The following is a 19,786-nucleotide window of genomic DNA, read 5'->3' as shown; positions in this document are numbered from 1 at the left end:
AGGAAGAAGCAGTCTCTAAGTAAAGTGATATTTCAGCATCACGGGAGTCAATGAAAGAGTAAACTCAATGGAGCACATCTCTACTTGGCTCCCTAGATGCTGATGAGCCAGGGCTGAAGGGAATGTTATGGCTGGCATGGGAATTCTATTTCTCTCAGCTGAAATCCACGGGAGTTTACTGCTTTTTCTGAGAACCCAGCTCTACAGTCATTGTCTTCAAAGCTCGAGTGTCCAATGTGATGCTTAACGGCATTTTTACTGTGATGTATACACTTGTCTAACATTAGAGTGTTATGATGTTTCCTTCTCAGAGTGGTTATTTAAAAAAAAAAAAACAAACCACAAAGCATTTAAGTTTTAAACTTTCAGAGAAAAAAAATGCCTTTTAAAGAGCTCACGTAATTGTCTCATACAGAAGGTAGAAACATCAGTAGAGACATTACATAACCACTCTGTATGTTCTATTATCTTGAAAAATAGAAGATTAAAAAGACATCAGTTGAACCTGCAGTACAAAGTCACTGCAGACCCTCTTCCCTTGGAGAAGGCTGAACCTCAGCAAGATGTGAGCAGAGGGCCCTCACAAACCTGCCAAATACACAAGAGTACAGGCTACTGCTCACAAAAATGAGACTGTAGAGAAAAGCATTCAGCTTCTTAATGCCCTCATCACTCACATTTCTCTTTTGAACCCAATCAATCGAGTAAAACACTCCCTTTACTGCCCTGATTTCCATTGCTGTACCCATCATATATCATATTTGTTAAAAAAGATCTACTTATCCTCACGTTCTGGGTTACAGATCTACATGAAAGGGGAAAGGCAAAATGCATCAAGAACATCTCTACCACATTTATGCCATATTGAGTTCTGGCCAGACATGAATTGCCACACTTCAGCATTAGTTAAATTTGGACACTTTATATCCTTCTTATATTATGCAGTCCAAAACTATACACAGTACCCAAAGTGAGACTGCACCAATACCAAGTACAGTGGGACAATCACTTCTTTTAACAGGTTAGCTATACTGTGCCTAATATACCCCATGGTACAGTAAGCCATTTTGACAAATTGTTGACTCATATTGATCTTACTGTCAACCACAACTCCCAGGCTCCTTTCTGCAGGGCTGAAATCAAACCTAGTCTATAACTGCATCCAGAATTATACTGTCCCAAGTGCAGAATGTGGCATTTGTCCCCATTAAATTTTATATGGTTACTGATTGCCTGGTGCTCTTATCTATTCAGATATTTCTGTAAGGCCTCTCCATCCTTGAGGATGTCAATGGTTTCTTCTAATTTAGTATTGTCAGCAACCTAATCACTGGAAAATGGTTTGGGAACATCCAGGAGAGAGAAGATTCTTTAATCTCCAGTAGGAAAGTGGCTGAGTACCTCTCAAAAACATGACACAAATGAGAAATTTGAAAGCACTATAGATCATCAATAAGGAAAGTTGAAACTGAAATTGAATAAAAGAATTTTATGCAAACACACATACTCACAGGAAAACAGCATCAGCAAACATTAAGGAAATTGAAACCACTGCCTGTCTGCCTTGATGATATACTGTCTGGAAGAAAGTCATGATAACATATTCTGTATTCACAGTCCCTTCCATCTGAAGAGACATAATATACAAATGTTATCAAATGCAGCCCGATGCATAATATATTTGCAGAGGGAAGAAGATATTTGAAAAATTGTCTTTGCACGGTGTGAGAGGGGAAGAAAATGGCAATTGAAGTCATCCTTCTCTTTCTCAAACTCCAAAATTGAAAAGTGGGGGAAAAAAAATCACATTACTGAATGAATACTCCATGTTTAAGGCAGAGAGATAGCGAACCCTTAGCTAAAACCCCCTGTGTTTTTAAGTTTTCATGTAGAGATAAGGTCTACTCATCAAAGCCTCCACAGGTCAGAGGGATCTCAATAAATGTTAGGTCCATCCTGAGAGTTGGGTCTGCCTTAGAGGGTTTTTTTTCCTTTTAAACTTCTATTATGCCTATTCCGAGTATAAAGCCAGTGTAATATTAGGATGCTTTATTATGATCTGTTTTCTCCACAGAGACATTGTGAGGCCCTTGAGAATTCCAGTCTCAGACATCTATCCAAGAGTGAGTTATGTTTCTTGCCTTTGAGACTAAAAATCCTCTGTTATATTGCAAGATGACTTGAGAAATCCATCTTCTTTCTGTGCTGAGGCACAGATTTTCTAGTCCTCTTCATTTAAGTAAGCTTCTTTCCACCAGGCACAGAGCACACTGCCTGATCCACTTAATCTTATCATTTCTGAGAAATACACTGGTTACGAAACATGTTGGTCAAGTTCTTTGGCTTTTATGGGTCTTTCTATGGGTTTCAGACATTTCTTTGGCTCTTCCATCATCAAGTACAGGCTAAAGAAGCCACGTGGATTAAAGCTGGTGTTGCCAGGTTAACCTGCTGGTACTTCAGAAGCACTTGAAAGCTTGTAACAAGCAAAACAGGCACAGCTAGAGAACAGCATCAAGAAGCTGAACTCTGTGCAATGCACCAGGAGTTCATAAACCAAAGCAGAGTCTTATTTGAGGCTTATTCGAAAGTAACTCTGTTCCATTGGGCTGGCTTTTTGATGATGGAAGTCTTACCAAAAATAAACAGAAGGTAGCAGTGGATAGAATTTAATACGAAAAAACCACAATCTATGTTATCCAATACGTAGCTTGGACAGAGATGCTGACTAGCAGCTTGCAAAACAGAACCATTACATTTAAACTCACATTATCTCCATTTCACCAGGCTTGTTCTTCCCCTACCCAGTTTGATTGCTCTCTTTTCTTGCCTTTGTCTCTGGATCGTATACACTTAGTCACTGCACTTCCCTGTAGCTGATGCTTTCAATGAGATGCTACAATCCCTTCCCAGCTTCCTTTAGTCGATTGCTCCAGTATAGTGTGGCCAGATCAGGACCTCTAAGCAGCACTTTGGCCTGAACTTTTCCTCTCTCTGATTTATCTTCAACCCATACTTAGAGAGTTTTCTTCCACTAAGAGTTGTCTTGGCCTCCTTCTGGTTGGGAACTTGATTTGCCCAACACCAATTTTGACAGCTAAAGATCTAAAAGAAATGTTTGTATAGTAGTATTAGATTATCTACTATCCAACTAAAAATTAAATCTACTGACATTTCACTGTTTCAATGTGGGATCTTTTATTTTTAAAGGAATATTTTTAATAAGCAGTAAGAGGTGAGCAATTTTGTCGCACTATGGCATCCTTAGCATTCATATCACAGTCTGGAACTGCAGTCTTCCTTTTGTGCTATAAATGCTGAAAGAAGAACAGCAACATGTACTACTGGCACTGCCTCATTTATCACACCAAAGGTTTATTGATTGAAGACTGTATTCTATTTCAAAAAGCATTACATCTTTTAAAGCTACAAGATATGCCACAGGATGAAGACTAAATATGTTCCTTTCTAACAACATAAACCTTAAGTCATTCCCAAAATGCACCTTAGATATGTTGGAGAGAAATATTGAGTTTTATGAGCTTTCAGTCAGCTCCTGATAGTCTGATTGCACTAATGTATAACAGACACATTTCCTATTTTAAGAAATCTGTTTCATCCTGTTACAATCAGATTGCTTTTGGCAAGCCTAGATACAGACATTGCACCTTTTCAGAAGCCGCAAGGTGTGAGAACATTGAGTTCTTCAGAAACACCCTGATCTTCTAGATACCATTCTACTGGTTGCCTTGCAGAAGACATTGTGCTCCTGGGCTCAGTGGTTTTGGATACAGCATGTTTGCTCTACTGGGTCTCAGGGCTTGAGAAGTCCTATATACTATAAATGTAATCTGTAACTCATAATATCTTTGAGAAAGGTAACTTGTATGTGGATCAAGGGGTGGCACATATTGTCCTGACTGGAGCCTATCACACATTTAGGAGATAGTGACCCACATTCCAGCTAAGCTGAGCAGAGGCAGTACACTGTGATGCATGTCCAGGGTGGTCTTCATGATGATGTTGTGCTGCTGATGTGCATTTGCTGCAGGATGAGCCCAACTAGCTCATCACAGTAGAGGAGACTGTGGGTAGCTCCCACTCAGTGCCAGCAGTTACACCACCTGCATGGCCTTACCTTTATCTAACTGTGCAACAATAAGTTCTCATAAGAATATCCATTTTCTTGTAAGAAAATTATGTAATAACTCAAATGACCCCAAAGCAGATGCTTTCCTCCATGGATAGGATCTGTACAATGCACTGTGGGAAAATACAGCTGGGGTCTATAGTGTACTGCATGAACATGGTTGTCTGGCATCTGAAGAGACTTATGTGCTATCTATATTCCTCTTCTTCTTCTTATAAAAATAGTTATTTTAATAATATATTTATTTTGGACCTTCCTTTCTGAGATCTAAGATATCCCCCACTGCCTCTCTCTTGCTTTACCCCCTTCTCCCAGTGTAGAACATTCTCCATAACCCTGCTGGAGTTTCATTCCAAATGTTGTTAAAATTAAGTTGTTTTGGGTTTTTTTTGAGGGGCTAGAACGTTAGACGGGATCAATGTGCAGAATTTGTGGGGAAAAAAACCCCACAGACACACTTACAGCAACACTCATTCCAAGAAAACTGGTGTGAAGGTTCCAGGTCCCTCAAGAAGGCTCTGGGAGCAGGTAGGTAGAGGGAGATAGACCTAGGACTGAAATCATCATGTAGCCTGTGGGCATGGGCCTGGCTCTCACTGTTCTGCAGTGCTTTTGAAACAGCATTTCCATTATGTCAATTTCCCATCCTTCTCTCCGCCATTTGAGGTCTCCTTTGGTGAGGTGTCCTTAGGCGGCACTCACTCCCCAGTTTCCACCTCATCCAGCTGCAGTCTGGGCTGTTGTTTTTCTTGGCAGAGGTTCCTTACTCTGCTCCTCTGCTATTTTTCTTGCCTAGTTACAGTTTCTTTTGTTTGCTACATTGTAAGAATTTTTTCCCAATGCTTAGGGTTGTGTATCTTCAGTGACCAATGGCTGTAAGCAAGTTCTTAATTATGCTGAGGCTCCAGTCTGCACTCATACTTTCAAAGTCTTTGTTACAATGGAGAAATCTAAGTGTGGGACGACAAAAAGCTAGTAGTTTCTCAAAACAGTCAGATAACTCACCCAGATAATGAGGCCAGAGCTGGAGCCTTGTGAAGTCAACACAAATTAGTGTAAGGCCAGTGAGCCTTCACCAGCAAAGGCAGTCCTCACTGAGATACAGGGAAGCCCTCTTATGGGCAGGAAAAATAGCTATTCCATGCAGAGCCAGGAATCCACCTAAGTCAGCCTAATGAAGCCTTGCCGATTGAGTCATTATTACCCCAGAACTAGCTACCACTAAAAAATAAAAGACTGCTATCACAGACAAAAATAAATAAAACCAACAGAAGTAATGTTGCATTTAATATTACTATACTAGATTCTACAGGGCTATGGCTGGCCCAAACACATGAATCCTCAAGCAGATGATGAGGCCTCAGCCAGAGGTGTCATTGCCTTGGTAGAACATCCAACTGGGTCTGGAGAGACCAGAGGTGAGAGCCTGATGACCTGGTGAGGCATAGAGATCACATGGAATTAGAGGCTATGGTCATAATTGAGGCACTCAGGAGTGCATACATGCTTGTGAGTATCTAGAGCAAGTCTGGGTACATCTCTCACTGATGCACCTCGGGAGACATTATGGAGCACCCTGGACTTGGTTTCCTTACAGGTTGTCATGGTTTAACCCCAGCAGGCAACTGAGTCCCACATAATCACTTGCTTACTCCACCCAGATGGAATGGGAAGAGAATCACATCAGTAAAAGGAAGAAAACTCATGGACTGAGATAAAGACAATTTAACAGGTAAAGTGAAAGACATGCGTGCAAGTAAAACAAGCAATTCATTCACTACTTCCCATGAGCAGGCAGGTGTTTAGCCATCTTCAGAAAAGCAAGGCTCCATCACGTGTAATCACAGAATCTTAAGGGCTGGAAGGGACTTCAAAAGATCATCTAGTCCAACCATCCTGCCAGAGCAGGACCACTTAGAGTAGGTCACACAGGAACTCGTCCAGGTGGGTTTTGAATGTCTCCAGAGAAGCAGACTCCACAACCCATTTGGGCAGCCCATTCCAGTGCCCCATCACCCTTACAGTGAAGAAATTCTTCCTTGGATCCATCTTGGAGCTGGCTGGCACTGGCTCTATGAGACACGGTGGAATCTTCTAGCAGCTTCTCACAGAAGCCACTCCTATAGTTCCCCCTGCAACCAAACCCTTGCCAGGCAAACTCAATACACCAGGCCACCATGTCAAGACCCTTCTAGAAGCTTCTGTCCTACCAGACAGAGCAGCCTTGGGAGCAGCTGCACCCAACCAGCCCAAATGGGCACAGTTAGTCTCAGCTCACAGCCTATGCTTCCTGTCAGGTGAATTCTTCTCATGCTCTTGGCTAATTCACCACAGCCATAACCATGTTTCATTTGCTACTCCTAAGTCATATAAGAGCTAGAAAATTTATCTCAGCCTATAGGACTAAAATCACAATGAGAGAGAGAGATGGTACTCTGTTCACAGAAGGCATCTGCATCAAACAGAAAACGAAAGGGCCTGAACTTGAGGACTATTTTTGTTATCCAAAACATAAGCAACTTGGAAACATTAATCTTATTGTTTTGTTCCTATACAACCTTTTTTAACATTAAAATATCCAATGACAAACAAAAAACACAGCTGTAGGACCCCATATATAACAAAGGGTCATGATGAATGCATGTTGGAGCATGGAGACCATAAAGCAAACAGGATTTTAATTTGTCTGCATGAGGTAAAGTACATTTTTCAGGTCTTCACAGTGTTGGTAATTAAGAAAAAAAAAGGAGTGAAAAAAGGAATTGGTTCTGATGAGATGACTTTGCTTTGTCAAGGCAAGTCTTAAGCTCAGAGCAGTTTGAGTGTACTCTCTGGCACTGACTTGTTCTTTGGATCAGGAAGGAAGGACCAAGAGACAGACAAAGGTCAAAGGCATATGAGAGAAAAAGGAGGCTTGAAGGAAAAGGAGGTTAAAACATAGTATGAAAGAAAGGGCAGGGGGGTAAAAAAGAATAATTGGAAAATCAGAACTGAGTAGATACATAAATATGGCTTATGGAAAGTGCACAAGCCTTCTTATTATGTTATCTTCTGGTTTCAAAGGTCTAGTCTCTGAAGGTGAATGCAGAATTTTAGTATCTTCTTTCTACATACTCCAGTATTACCTTGGCCATATAGCATAAGAGAGAAGATAAGAATGTTTAAGCATCCTCGCAAAACCTGGATGCTCAAATGCCAGCTAACAGATAAGGAATGAGCAGCCAAAGCTATAGATGTCTGGAGGTTCTGCTTTGCACCAGCAGTGAAAGCACACTGTGGTCGTGTGTTGGTGTTTAGTTGCTCTGATGTGGCATCATGTCTGACCCTTAAAAGTCATTAGTGATTCTTTTGAAAATATATCAGCTTTCAAAAAAGTTGTCTGCCTTAACTAAAAGCTAAGTTGATGATTCTCCTCAAAGAAGAGAATATCATATTTCCCCACTTATTCTATCTTGTTAGGTACATAAAAGAGAGAACTATTTCCTTCCTAAAACAGCATCATAGATTTTTCCAGTCCTCTTGACTTCAATCTCTGCAAAGCCAGCTGCCTCAAGGAGCTTGCTATACTCTGTTGCTGTTCGCTCTTTTCCTTCTGTCTGGACCAACATATTCACTGAATACAGTTGGGTTTCTAAAGGACCACTTTTATCTTCACTCAGAAGCGATTCAACCAGCAGCACTCCACCACCTGGTTGAACAAAGGGAAACAGAACACACACTGAGCTCTGAGAAGACAAGATATTTTTCAGCTGTTACTAGGCCAGATCCTAACTTTTAGTTTCAGGAAGAAGCAGTCTCTATGTTAAGTCATATTTCAGCATCATGGAAGACAACGAAAGAGCAAAGGCACTGGAGCATGTCTCTGCTTGACTCCCTAGGTGCTGATGAGCCAAGGGCTGAAGGGGATGTTATAGCTGGGATGGGAATTCTATTTCTCTCAGCTGAAATCCACAGGAGTTTACTGCTTTTTCTGAGAACCCAGCTCTGCAGGCAGTGTCTTCAAAGCTCAAAGGTCTAATGTGATGCTTAATAGCATTTTACTGTGATGTATACACCTATCTCAGCGATACGCCAAACCCCGAGTCTTTGCACCTAAATGCCTTGAAAAAGGAGACCCTATAGAGGAGACCAAGAAACCCTTGCACTGAAACTCTGCCACTCAAACTAAGCGTGGTGACTAGTGTGCTTCACATTCCTGATAGGCAAGAGTCCCTCTGCTCATCAAGAGCTCACACCTACCAGGTCTGCAAGCCTTGTAGACTTTTGCCAAGAGTTGGCTGCATTTGTCATCATCCCAATCATGCAGTATCTTTGATAAAATATACAGTTCAGCTTCTGGAATGGAATCGTTAAAGAAGTCTCCTATAAAGCAAAAACAAGTGTATTACACAAAACCCCTAAATTCAGAGGGTTGAGTTTAGAAAATATTTTTTGTTCTGATCATTTCTAAAGACTCTGGCCTTGTCATGTGCATCACCCACATCAGACTGCAATAGAGTTAGCAGGTAAAAGTTCCCTGAGACCCTGCATAGGCGATTTTGTTCTTGTTCAGTCTCTGAAATATTTAAAAGCTGCAGCTCATTGGTAAGAGCCTTTGATGTCGCAAATGCAACGCATTTGAGTCTAAGTTTTTTCCAAATATAGGAATTAGGATTTAGAAAGCATTAAGAATAAAAAATAGTTTCTCATGGTTCCTGTCACTGAAAAAGGAAAAGATTTTCTCTTATCTAAGCACATTTTCAAAGACCTTCAGTAATCACAGAGTTCCGTGATAAATCCACAAGGAAAAAACACACACACCTCACCTCCTAGCACTAGCTTCATCATCATGCCTTTTGTTCAGCACCTGGTGTACCGCATTCAGATTTTTCTCTCTTCGTCTTACTTTGTCATTTGCACTCCCATTTCTTTGCACCACTGGCACAGATAATGTTTCATGTATTCCTCCATCCTTGTTTTTATATAATCCATTCCTCAAGACCTCTCTCCTTTATTTGAGCTTCAAGTAATATTAAGTCATTCCAACACTTTGAAGGCTTTTGTAAATATTAAAAATTAGATCTCCCTACACTCATTTTCATCATAGATCATGTAAAGACCATGCAAGATCTATGGACTAGGCAGAAGGAATATGAGCTAGCTCACTTATGTTTAACACCTGAAATATCTGAGGAACTGAAAGTCAATCAATTGTGACCAGAGAGAGAAAAGCCCTTGCTCAGAGCAGGCCTCGCAACTCGTAAATCTGCCAAGAGATCTGCAGAGGAGAAAAGGGAATGTCATGAAGATTTTTAACATGGCATGTCAAGTTTTCAGAATTGCAGGACTGTTTTTTTTGTTTGGGATATTTTGTTGTTGATGGTGGGGTTTTTTTAGTTTTGGTTTTTTTCTGTTTTGTTGGGGTTTTTTTGTTTTGTTTGTTTGTTTTTTTGTTAAACTGTCCTTATCCTGAAAAAAACAAAAAGTTCAGTTCAAGAGTAAAGAGCTTCTGGATGGCTGAAAAGGTTTTCTGTGGTAGCAATGAACTGCAGACCTGGACAGGGTCTGGGACACGCTGCCCGCATAAGGAGCAGATGGAGACTTGAGCTGCCAGTATGGTACCTCCGAGAAGACACAAGTGGCTCAGAAGCCGTACCTGTGACAACACTACACCACTGTCCGTACTTACCTTCATGGAAGGCAATCCGACGTTCCTCATGGGGAATAAATTGCTGTTTGGCCACTTCCACGACTTTTGGTAGGTCATAAATTGTGACTGTGGAATTTGGGTACAAAGAAATACACACCTGGGCCAAAGCTCCTCCACCTCCTTCAGGGAGAGCAAAAGAAGATCAGCAATGACACAAAACCAACCTCTTCAGCAACACTCCCATGAACCAACGCAGGCAACAATGCATTTAGCCCAATGTAATCTGGCAAGGTGTATTTGCTCTCCAGGTGCTAATGAAAGAGCAGTTGAGGCACAAAAGAAGCCACTGTTTCTGCTCTGCAGGAAGCACTATGGTCTCCAGCACCCAGACCTGTGAGGTTATCTGTAGCTGTTACAGATCTTATGCACCACTTCAGCCAGATCCAACTGTGGATGCTGGAAGGTGGGAAATGAAAACCAGAGCCAGTAAAGCAGATGCTGGGGAAGCAGTGATGGAGCCTATGAGTGAATTGGCCAGCTCCCATGAGTACTGGCAGCACTCAGCAGTGTGGGACAGTGGGGTCTTCATGGTCAGAGGCTGCAGGTAGTATCCTAAAAATGCTGACTGAAGTAGAAGAGAAAGAGTATGACACCAAAAGAGAAAAAAATACCAAAACTGCCACATAGACAAAGGTGTAAGCCATTACTCACAGAAATGATACTCTGTAGGGAAAAGTGTTCATCTTCCTAAGGCTCTCATCACTTCCACATTTCTCTTTTGAACCTAACCAAGCCAGTAAAATGCTCCCTTTATTGCTATGTCCTGCTTTCTACTGTGGTACCCATCATATAATTTGGGAGCTATTTTTCTTCTCAGAGCTTGTAAAAGACAATCTAGAGGCTTGTTAAAGAAGATCTACAGACAACTCACCTCCCAGGTCATAAATCTGCCTGAAACGTGAAAGGTCAAATGCAGCAAGAACATCTCTGCCACATATACTCCATACTGAGTTCTGGCCAGCCATGAATTTCAGCATTTCTTCTTCTGATCTAGTAACACAAACATACATAACACATAGAGAATAAAACTTTACAATATCCTTGGTGATTCCTATTATATAACTGTTATTACAAGCTTTAGCTTTAACAGTAGTCTCTGTTTTTATTGACATAGAATACATTTACTTTGCATCTAAACTTACCTTGAGACTTACTGTAGCAGAAGAGTACAGCTATGCATTCAAATAGGGAATTAAGAATAGTGATGTCCAACAGTGTAGTACATTGGTAATTGTCAGACTTACAAGAGAAATTTTTCCCTTCAGCCACTATTGCCTCTGTGCCACAGACCTGAGACATGTTTTTCAGAGCAGAAATTATATACTTCTGTTGAAAAATATCAATGTCCCAGAAAATGCTGCATGATGGTTCTCATTAGTGAGATTCACACATCATCATACTTAATTGTCCTAAACTATAACTGAAATTATTAATATACAATAAGAAGAATAAAACGTCTACAAATATATGATTACCTGTGCATTGCTCCAAAAGGATCTTTACCTGAAACGCCAAAAGCTCTTTCATATTGATTCCTTCCTTCTCTAAAATAGAATCACAACATCATAGAATTGTTACAGTTGGAAAAGACCTCCAAAATCATAGAGCCCAACCAGTCACGTCACACTACCAGGCCCATCACTAAATCATAACCCTCAGTACTTCATCTCTGCTTCTTTTGAATATCCCCAAGGATGGTGACTCCACCACCTCCCTGGGCAGCCTGTTCCAATGGTTAATAACCCTCTTGGAGAAAATGTCCTTCCTGATATCCAACCTAAACCTCCCCTAGTGCAACTTAAACTCATTTCCTTGTGTTCTATTATTCATTACTAGAGAGAAGAGATTGGCCCCCACCTCACTACAGCTCCCATTCAGGTAGTTTTAGAGTGATCATGTCTCCTCTCAGCCTCCTCTTCTCTAAGCTAGATATCCTCAGCTCTCTCAACCACTTCTCATCAGACTTGTTCTCTAGACCCTTCACCAGCTTTGCTGCCCATCTCTGAACATGCTGCAGCACACTAATGTCCTTGTAGTGAGAGACCCAGAACCAGATACAGTATTCAAAGTGTGACCTCACCAGTGCTGAGTACAAGAGAACAATCACTTCCTTGTTCCTGCTGGGCACATTATTTTTTATATGGGCCAGGATGGTATTGGCCTTCTTAACCATTTGAGTACACTGCTGGCTCATGTTCAGAGAGCAATCAAATAGCAACCAAAAAAAGCATGTGAGTATGGATTTCTTTTTCTTTTACCCCAAGCACACCCCCAGGCTATACTTTTAACTAGTTCATGACTGTGGAAGGTGCTCAACTTGATACCGAGTATATGCCAGCCTGTTTGTAATGCCTATAAAGGTACCTTTGTTTGCTACCTCAAAATATGCTGATATATTAAATCTTTCACAGAAATTACTGGTTCTTTTCAAGGCCAAGTTAGATGGGTCTTTGAGAAACCTGGTCTAGTGGAAGGTGTCTCTGCCCACACCAGGGAGATGTAACTACATGACCTTTAAAGACCCTTCTAACCCAAACCATTCTATGATTTGTAGGAAGGCACCTCAGGCAGAGGTATAAGACTGGTGCAGTTATCACCATCACACATATCACGTTTCATCATCAATTGTGTGGACTGGAACAAGAGACACACCAGCCCCATATTAAACAACTCCTCTACATCATTACAACAGAATTATCCTTGGCCATCATTAGTCATCAGTTACCTTATTGATATCTCCTCAATTAAGAGCCACTATAATGATGAAGCACTTTCCTGAAGCTCAATAGCACAAAAATCTGATCCCAAGATCATTGCTACCATCGGGAGAAAAAGGGAAGTAAGTCCATAAAGAAATGGAAAACAAGTAAATGCATGAAGATACTTCAGCCATGTTAACAGACAAAGCAATCTGTCAGTTTTTCTTTCTTAGAACCAGATAGCATCCTGATTGTGCCCTTCCCCAGAAACAGATCTCTCAGATCAGCCACACAGGTGTCGCTAAGCAGTTTGCAACAGACAGTGCACAACACTCTTCCTTACCTCACAGCATCTGCCAGGTAGTGCCAGCACAAGTAGACTGTATTGGAATAATACATCATAATATGATACTGAGACTTGGGACTTGATTTTGTAAGGTAGGTGTTGGAAATTTCTGTGTTTCTGTAGAGGGCTAGAGAAATAAATAAATAAAATAAATACATTTACTAACATATATGATATACCACCTTGCCAAGGCTATTGTACAGCATACTATTTATCACCAAAAGATGTCTATATGACCAAAGACACAACCACATTGGTTCTGCAATCAGTCCTTCCATTGCAATAAGCAGTGGATGAGGGCTACTGAAATGTATGTTGACCTATTCAATGTGGGTAAACGCTATTAACCTACATTTGGGCCAGAATCAAACACTTTTTGAGAGTGATGAGAGGAATATCTTACAAGTGTCATCATTTACCATCATTTTTAAATGAGAAGCCCTTGCAGACTAGTCTTTTTTCTAATCAAAAAGGTCAGAAAATGGGAGACAAGTCCCCAGAACAGCATGCCAACCACATCTATCCTCTCTCAGTTCACTAGGACAAGACCTTCTGTAGACAGACGAATGCCCGAAGGACTCAGAGAAATCTGCCTCACTTTCTCCAGTGCATCAGCAGTGGGATCACCCATCCACGAGACTGGCATAAAAGAAGGAATATAAAGGAAATGGATCTTACTTTCCTTAAACTCATTGTGTAACTACTTTAAGCCCTAAAACAGGGCAAGACATCACAAGTCAGAACAAGGGACACAACTTCCAAGACACTGGTTAGTCCTGACCAGCTGTCTGATGGCCACAAATCCCTTCTGAACACATAGACACAATGCCTCTGATGCAAAGACGTACTTAAATGATCTCTCAGTTTATATCAGCAGCCTAACAAAATACTTCACATGGTGGTAAAATCCCAAAGAAAAACAAAACATGTTTTTAAATCATGCTGTTATCCATCCACCCTGGCATTTTGTTTATGAAGTTTAAAATCATTCCCACACCTCAAGAGTTTTCTTGAGACCAACTCTGCGCAGATCCTGAATAACTTTTCCATGGTCACTTGAGGTTCTTGGACAAGGAAGTTTAGAGATATGGAGCCCTTTACCTGCATGAAGCCTCATGTTAACATTTGCTGTTTCTCTTTCAGTTGAAGAAGGAATGCTGTTCCTAAGTGTTTCTCTCCTCCTTCCAGCTTCAGCAACTGGCTCAACACTAAATATCACCTCTCCCCACACATCTTGCCTCACTTTCAAAACCATCAGAAGCTGAAGTATTTTAGTTTGTTCCCCTTCCTCTACCTTTATTACCTCCTTCTTCTGTCAGCTTTACTGCCAAGAGCTTCAATCCCACACAGGCATCCAGCAGCCTCTCCATCCCAGTGGTACTGGTACCTAAGCGCACAGCAATGGCATCTGAAGACAGAGGCTCTCCTGACTCCAGAAGATCAAACACTCCCAATTCACAGGCAGTGAACATTACCTGCAGATGAGGAAAGGTAGGAGTGAGGGATCAGGTGAAAACATCAAAGCTTACTGCATTTCTAAAACTTCCCTGTTGGAGAAAACATCCACATAATGTATTTTTTTTCATGTACAATCATATTTAATCAAACAAGTTCAATGATTAAACTGAAGTTTCCCTGAACACCATGCACCTACAACATCATATGTGTGCTTCTAGTGCATGTTTTTTCATCCATTTTCTTTTTTTCTGGTGAAGACAGACAGTGGTTTCAGCTCACATTTGTTCACATTTAGAGACCAGGTTTTGGATATGAATGTTCCTACCTCTTCCTTAGCTTCAGAACATATTCTCACAGTCTCTCTTGCTTCTTGCATGGAGAGCACAAAGGCAAGACTGGGTAATGGTGGCTTTTTTCTCATGTTTGTTCTTTAACTAAGGATCTAATGTATGTTCCAGTGAGCCCTGGAGACTTTCCTGTGGCTTGCAGCATAGGGGAATTGCCCTGTATTTTCATGGAGAAAGTGTGCAATATCTTCAGGAGCAGCCCTCAGCCTTCAGACAAATATACATAACTGTATATAAGAAAAATATCCTTCTCTAGCTGTACACAGTCAAGGTGACAACTATTAGACTATTTCTCTGGACTTAAGAACATCCCTAAAATAGTATTAAAGGCATCAACTCAATTGACTGTCTGTATCTACAATAATTTTATGAAGTCTTCAGGAAGGTCCTTTTACCCTCAGTGAGAACATGATTTAACCAAAGCTGAGATAATTTCTCAGAGACATTGAACCAGTGTTAATTTGGAAAACAATGGGCATTCCTCTGTTCCACCAAGCAAAGGCATTTTTCATTATCCATTTTTCCTGTCTTTACTGTCAGTTGTGCCTTTCAGGAGCCTTAAGACACAGCAGTATTTGCACAACCCAAAGAGCATTCCTTCGATTACCATGTTGGCCAGAGGTGCAGCAAGGGACACTAGGACAGGCAACTAAGCAGTAAATGAGGAAAAAAATCCCCACTGCACTGGATGTTAACATTTTATGCCCATGTACTTAAACACAGAGAGAGGCAAACAAGGAAAGTGGAATTATTAGTTCCACATTTATGCCTTAATCAAATGCTGTTTATAAAACAGTCAGTAAACGAGACTCTTTCTTTCACCTCAAAAGAGGCAACACACAGATCTCAAGCTCAGCCTTCTGTGTAACACATACAAACTATGGGAGAGGGAAGGAAATACTTTGAGAAAGCATTTTAAAAAATCTTGTTATTCACATGATTTAACAGGGAGGGAGTTAGCTCTCTTCCTCAGATTGCAAAATTGAAAAGTGAGAAGAAATCACATCACTGAAGGAACACTCCATATTTAAGGCAGTCAGGCAGGAAGCCCACAGCTATATAGTCCTGTGTTTTTTTCTAAAGCCTCATACAGGGATAAAATCTGCTCATCCAGGCCTCAAAAAGTCCGTTAGGTCTCAAAATCAAAGTCTATTCTGAGGGATCGGGCCACCTTGAAATCCATTCTTCTTTTCAAATTCTCTTCCTGCCTAGATAGACAGGATGCTTTCATAAGATGGCTTTCATTTTAAAGACATTCAGAACCTAAAGGGAGATCCTTGCATACATCTGACTGCATAACTTTAGACATCTAACCAAGAGTGAGTTATATTTCTTACCTTTGAGACTAAAAATCCTCTGTTGTATTGCAAGATGACTTGAGGATAGTCAAGGTCTTCTGTGGAACCCATCTTCTTTCTGCACTGAGGCACAGATCCTCTGGTCCTCTTCATTTAAGTAAGCTTCCTTCCACCAGGCACAGAGCACACTGCCTGATCCACTTAATCTTATCGTTTCTGAGAAATACACTGGTTACAAAACATGTTGGCTAAGTTCTTTGGCTTCTATGGTTCTTTCTATGGGATTCACTTGTTTCTTTGGCTCTTCCATCATCAAGTACGGGCTAAAGAAGCCACATGGATTAAAGCTGGTGTTGACAGCTCAGCAGCTGGTTAACCTGCTGGTACTTCAGAAGCACTCGAAAGCTTGTAACAAGCAAAACAGGCATGGCTACAGAACAGCATCAAGAAGCTGAACTCTGTGCAATGCACCAGGAGTTCATAAACTAAAGCAGTCTTATTTAAGGCCTAAAAGCAACTCTGTTCCATTGAGCTGGCTTTTTGATGCTGGAAGTCCTCTCAAGAATAGAAATTCTTACATATGTCAGTCAGCCCAATGATGTGACCCCAGAGGAAAGAAGACAATTTGGCAACACTACTCTTCAAGTGAAATGTGGAAATTCCCAGGGATTTAAGAGTGAAGGAACACCTGCTCAGTGCAAAGCAGTCCTGGCATACTCCTGGACAAGTCTGGCATCTCCCATGGCTGTAATTCCACTCATCCTTCATTCAAGAGTAGGCCCAGCACTTACCTTCACCATGCTGAAACAGAGACATGTTTGGCCTCACTCTCCATGTCATGTATTCAGGGCCTCAGACCTCCATATTTTGCAGGTCCCCCGACATACTGGATTTGAGAGCAATGCCTGCTTGATAGCAGTACCACAGAAGGGGTGTCCTATTTGTGCTTTGACATGCTTTGGCAGAGCAAAGTGCTGAGGGATGACAAAAAGTTCTATGTTTTCCAGCTAGCTGCCAGTCTCTGACCTTCTCTGACCGGGGAATGTAGAAAGACCTTGGGAAGAAACAATGAAACACTGCCAAGGGCCAGATGTGGCATGGATATTGACTTCACGCAGAACCTACATCATAGCTCTTTCATCTGAAAATTAAAGCCCTGGATTACTTTCCTGAAATCTCTCTTCCTCACTGTCCATTGTTCCAATTTGTAAATGCCTGCTATCTTGCCCATCTTGCTTTTTTGGGCAGACACTGCAACTGTCAGGTGAGAAAATACTTTTTACATGAAGAAAAGACTCACAGTTTTTATATCAGATATTCGATGACAATTCAGGTAATGATATTAAACGAGACTTAGGTCATACACTGATGGCAAAATGTTGCAAAATATTACAAACCAGCAGTTTTTCAATGGTAGCTTTCCCCATGCTTCTGTGATTAGTTTAACAGGCAAAACTTGAGCAATACAATGATCAACACACAGCTCAACATTTTGTGTACATTATCTTGGTGGATGTTTAAAGACTACACTTTACAATTTTGTCCCAAAGCATCATTTTAATATTCTCTTCCCTTCCTAGGAAGCAGGGTTGTATTTATAACACTGCTGACAACAGTTTGTTCTTTGCTTCACCATTAAACCTGCCTCATTTTATTTAAAAAAGTCCAGTATAAAGTTTTTCACATTTTCCTTCTAATTCTTTTGTGGATTCAGTGAAACTTGCTGAACTGACAGGTTGCACTGTATAATCCTTCTGGAAGTCTGTATTTTCCATTCAGGTTCTTACATATCAGCCAGAAGATGTATTTCTTTTTTTTTTGTCTGTAGTGAAACAGCAGCCTACTTGAAGAGTTAGTTGTTAAAGTTAGTTAAGCAGATGTCACAATGTCCTGGTTTCAGCTAGGGTAGAGTTAATGTTCCTCCTAGTAGCTGCTACAGGGCTGTGTTTTGGTTTTACGCTGAAGAAAATGTTGATAACAGATGTTTTTGCTATTGAGCAGTGCTTGCACAGCATCCAGGCCTTTTCTGCTTCTCACCCTGCCCTGCCAGAGAGTGAGCTGGGGGTACACAACAAGCTGGGAGGAGCATGACCAGCATAGCTGACCCCAACCAGCCAAAGGGCTATTCCTTACCACAGGATGTCAGTGTAGAAACTGGGGGAAGTTGGATGCAACCAGGTGGATCACTGTTCAGGCATCGGTCAGTGGGAAATGAATAATTGCATTGGGCATCACTTGAATTTGAGTTTTCTTCTTTTTTTCATGGGCTTTATTTCTTGCTCTTTTTTAATGATACTTCTCTTCAACACAGTTGTCATTATTATACGATTTAATGTTATTAATATATTTAATTTTAGTTATTAATGTGTTCTTATCTCACCTCATGAGTTACTTTTTTTTTCCTGATTCTCTTCCCCATTCTTTTGTGAGCAACTGTGCAGTGCTTAGTAGTTAGTTAAACCAAAATGCACATTTATCAGCTTTTTTACTCTCTGTACACAACTGTGAACTAGTAGCTCTTCCCCAGGTTCTAACACCTCTGAGTGTCTTGTGCTACTAGAACACTAGGTCTGGAAATACAAAACATACAACAAACATCAAACTGTAGAAACACACAGACCTCCATCCTGGCCAACATAGCCTCTAAATATAGTGCTGTTACCTTGCTAGGGCACCAGACTTCAATGTTCAATACAGTTTAGACATTAATATTCTGTTTATTTTGTACTGTGCAGGCTGGAGATCCTAACACATCCCTCTGGTAGAGCAACTCTGACTGCAGTTGGCATTCAACATTTCTCTGAAGGAAAAGCCCGGGCAAGAGATTTCAAGAACATAGCTACAGTCATAATGGGCATCTTCCTCTGCTATCTCCACCTCTAGGACAGCACAAAAGCTCAGTTTCTATTTAGGAACTTGCAGTTGCATGTGTGCTATAGTGTGAGTCTGCAAAGTTCATTCACTTGCCCAAATCTAGACCCATTCTCACTGATCATGCTAGAGCTTGTTCAGTTCCTCATATCCATTCCAAAGACAGTTCTATGTGAAAACTCAAAAGCTTCTCACTAAGTCTCCATCCATATAACCAAGGCAACTTCTTTCCCTCAATAGCTTTCTCCTTCTTATGACTAAAATAGAGAAATAAATTGTGCATCACAAAATATCACTAGTCAAAGATAAATATTGTTAGTCAAAAGTTTAGAAAGCAGTAGGATAATAAAAACACATCTCTGCTAAAGGTCAGTTTCACCTGTCTGCTACTGAAAAAAATATTGGTGCAGTTTTGCCCAAGCTAATTTGCCCCATTCCTAGGATTATAATAGCTATTCAGATCCAGACCATCAGCCACACTGGAAGCAAATGCCCACCACACTGAAGTAAACATTTCTCTTACATTAAGCTAAACAAAACAACTCTAGGAAGAATTAGCTGCTGCTCCACAGCTTATAGACCACTTTCTTCAAATGACTCAAACACAGATTGGTAATCAGATAGTACAGTGACATTCAGAACAGCTGCATTAAAGATTCATTAAAGAGTAGGAAAATGCTCAGCCCTTGATTCTTGTAGTTCTGACTAAATAATAGACAGTTAAGTGTACAACTGTAGATTAGTGTGTTCTAATAGGCCATAAATTCCCTTCACTTAAAGCAAAGCTATGTGTTACAAGACATTCTGGTAATAAAATGACCACACATTTAATTAAACCCACTTGAAGTATTTTTCAATTATGACTAAATCTGTCTGTTGAGGACACCAGATGTAATCACCTAATGGGATTACTGCCACTAGCAAGATG

At 40.7% G+C, this 19,786-nt stretch overlaps 1 protein-coding gene across 1 annotated transcript; it reads right to left on the bottom strand.

Annotated features, from left to right (window-relative positions):
* Positions 1–7,626: 7,626 nt before the first annotated feature.
* On the bottom strand, positions 7,627–16,098 carry ASMT (acetylserotonin O-methyltransferase). The gene is made up of 8 exons (XM_061988531.1): positions 16,027–16,098; positions 14,188–14,359; positions 12,882–13,011; positions 11,315–11,383; positions 10,711–10,829; positions 9,819–9,959; positions 8,390–8,512; positions 7,627–7,838 (listed from the first exon to the last, which is right to left on the bottom strand). Exons 1-8 carry the CDS (start codon positions 16,096–16,098, stop codon positions 7,627–7,629), a joined length of 1,038 nt encoding a protein of 345 aa, XP_061844515.1.
* Between the last annotated feature and the right edge of the window lie 3,688 nt (positions 16,099–19,786).

The sequence above is a fragment of the Colius striatus genome, chromosome 1, assembly GCF_028858725.1.
Source record: "Colius striatus isolate bColStr4 chromosome 1, bColStr4.1.hap1, whole genome shotgun sequence".
Taxonomy (NCBI): Eukaryota; Metazoa; Chordata; class Aves; order Coliiformes; family Coliidae; genus Colius; species Colius striatus.
The sequence above is the reverse complement of the archived record's forward strand: the minus strand, read 5'-3'. Positions and strand labels throughout refer to the sequence as shown.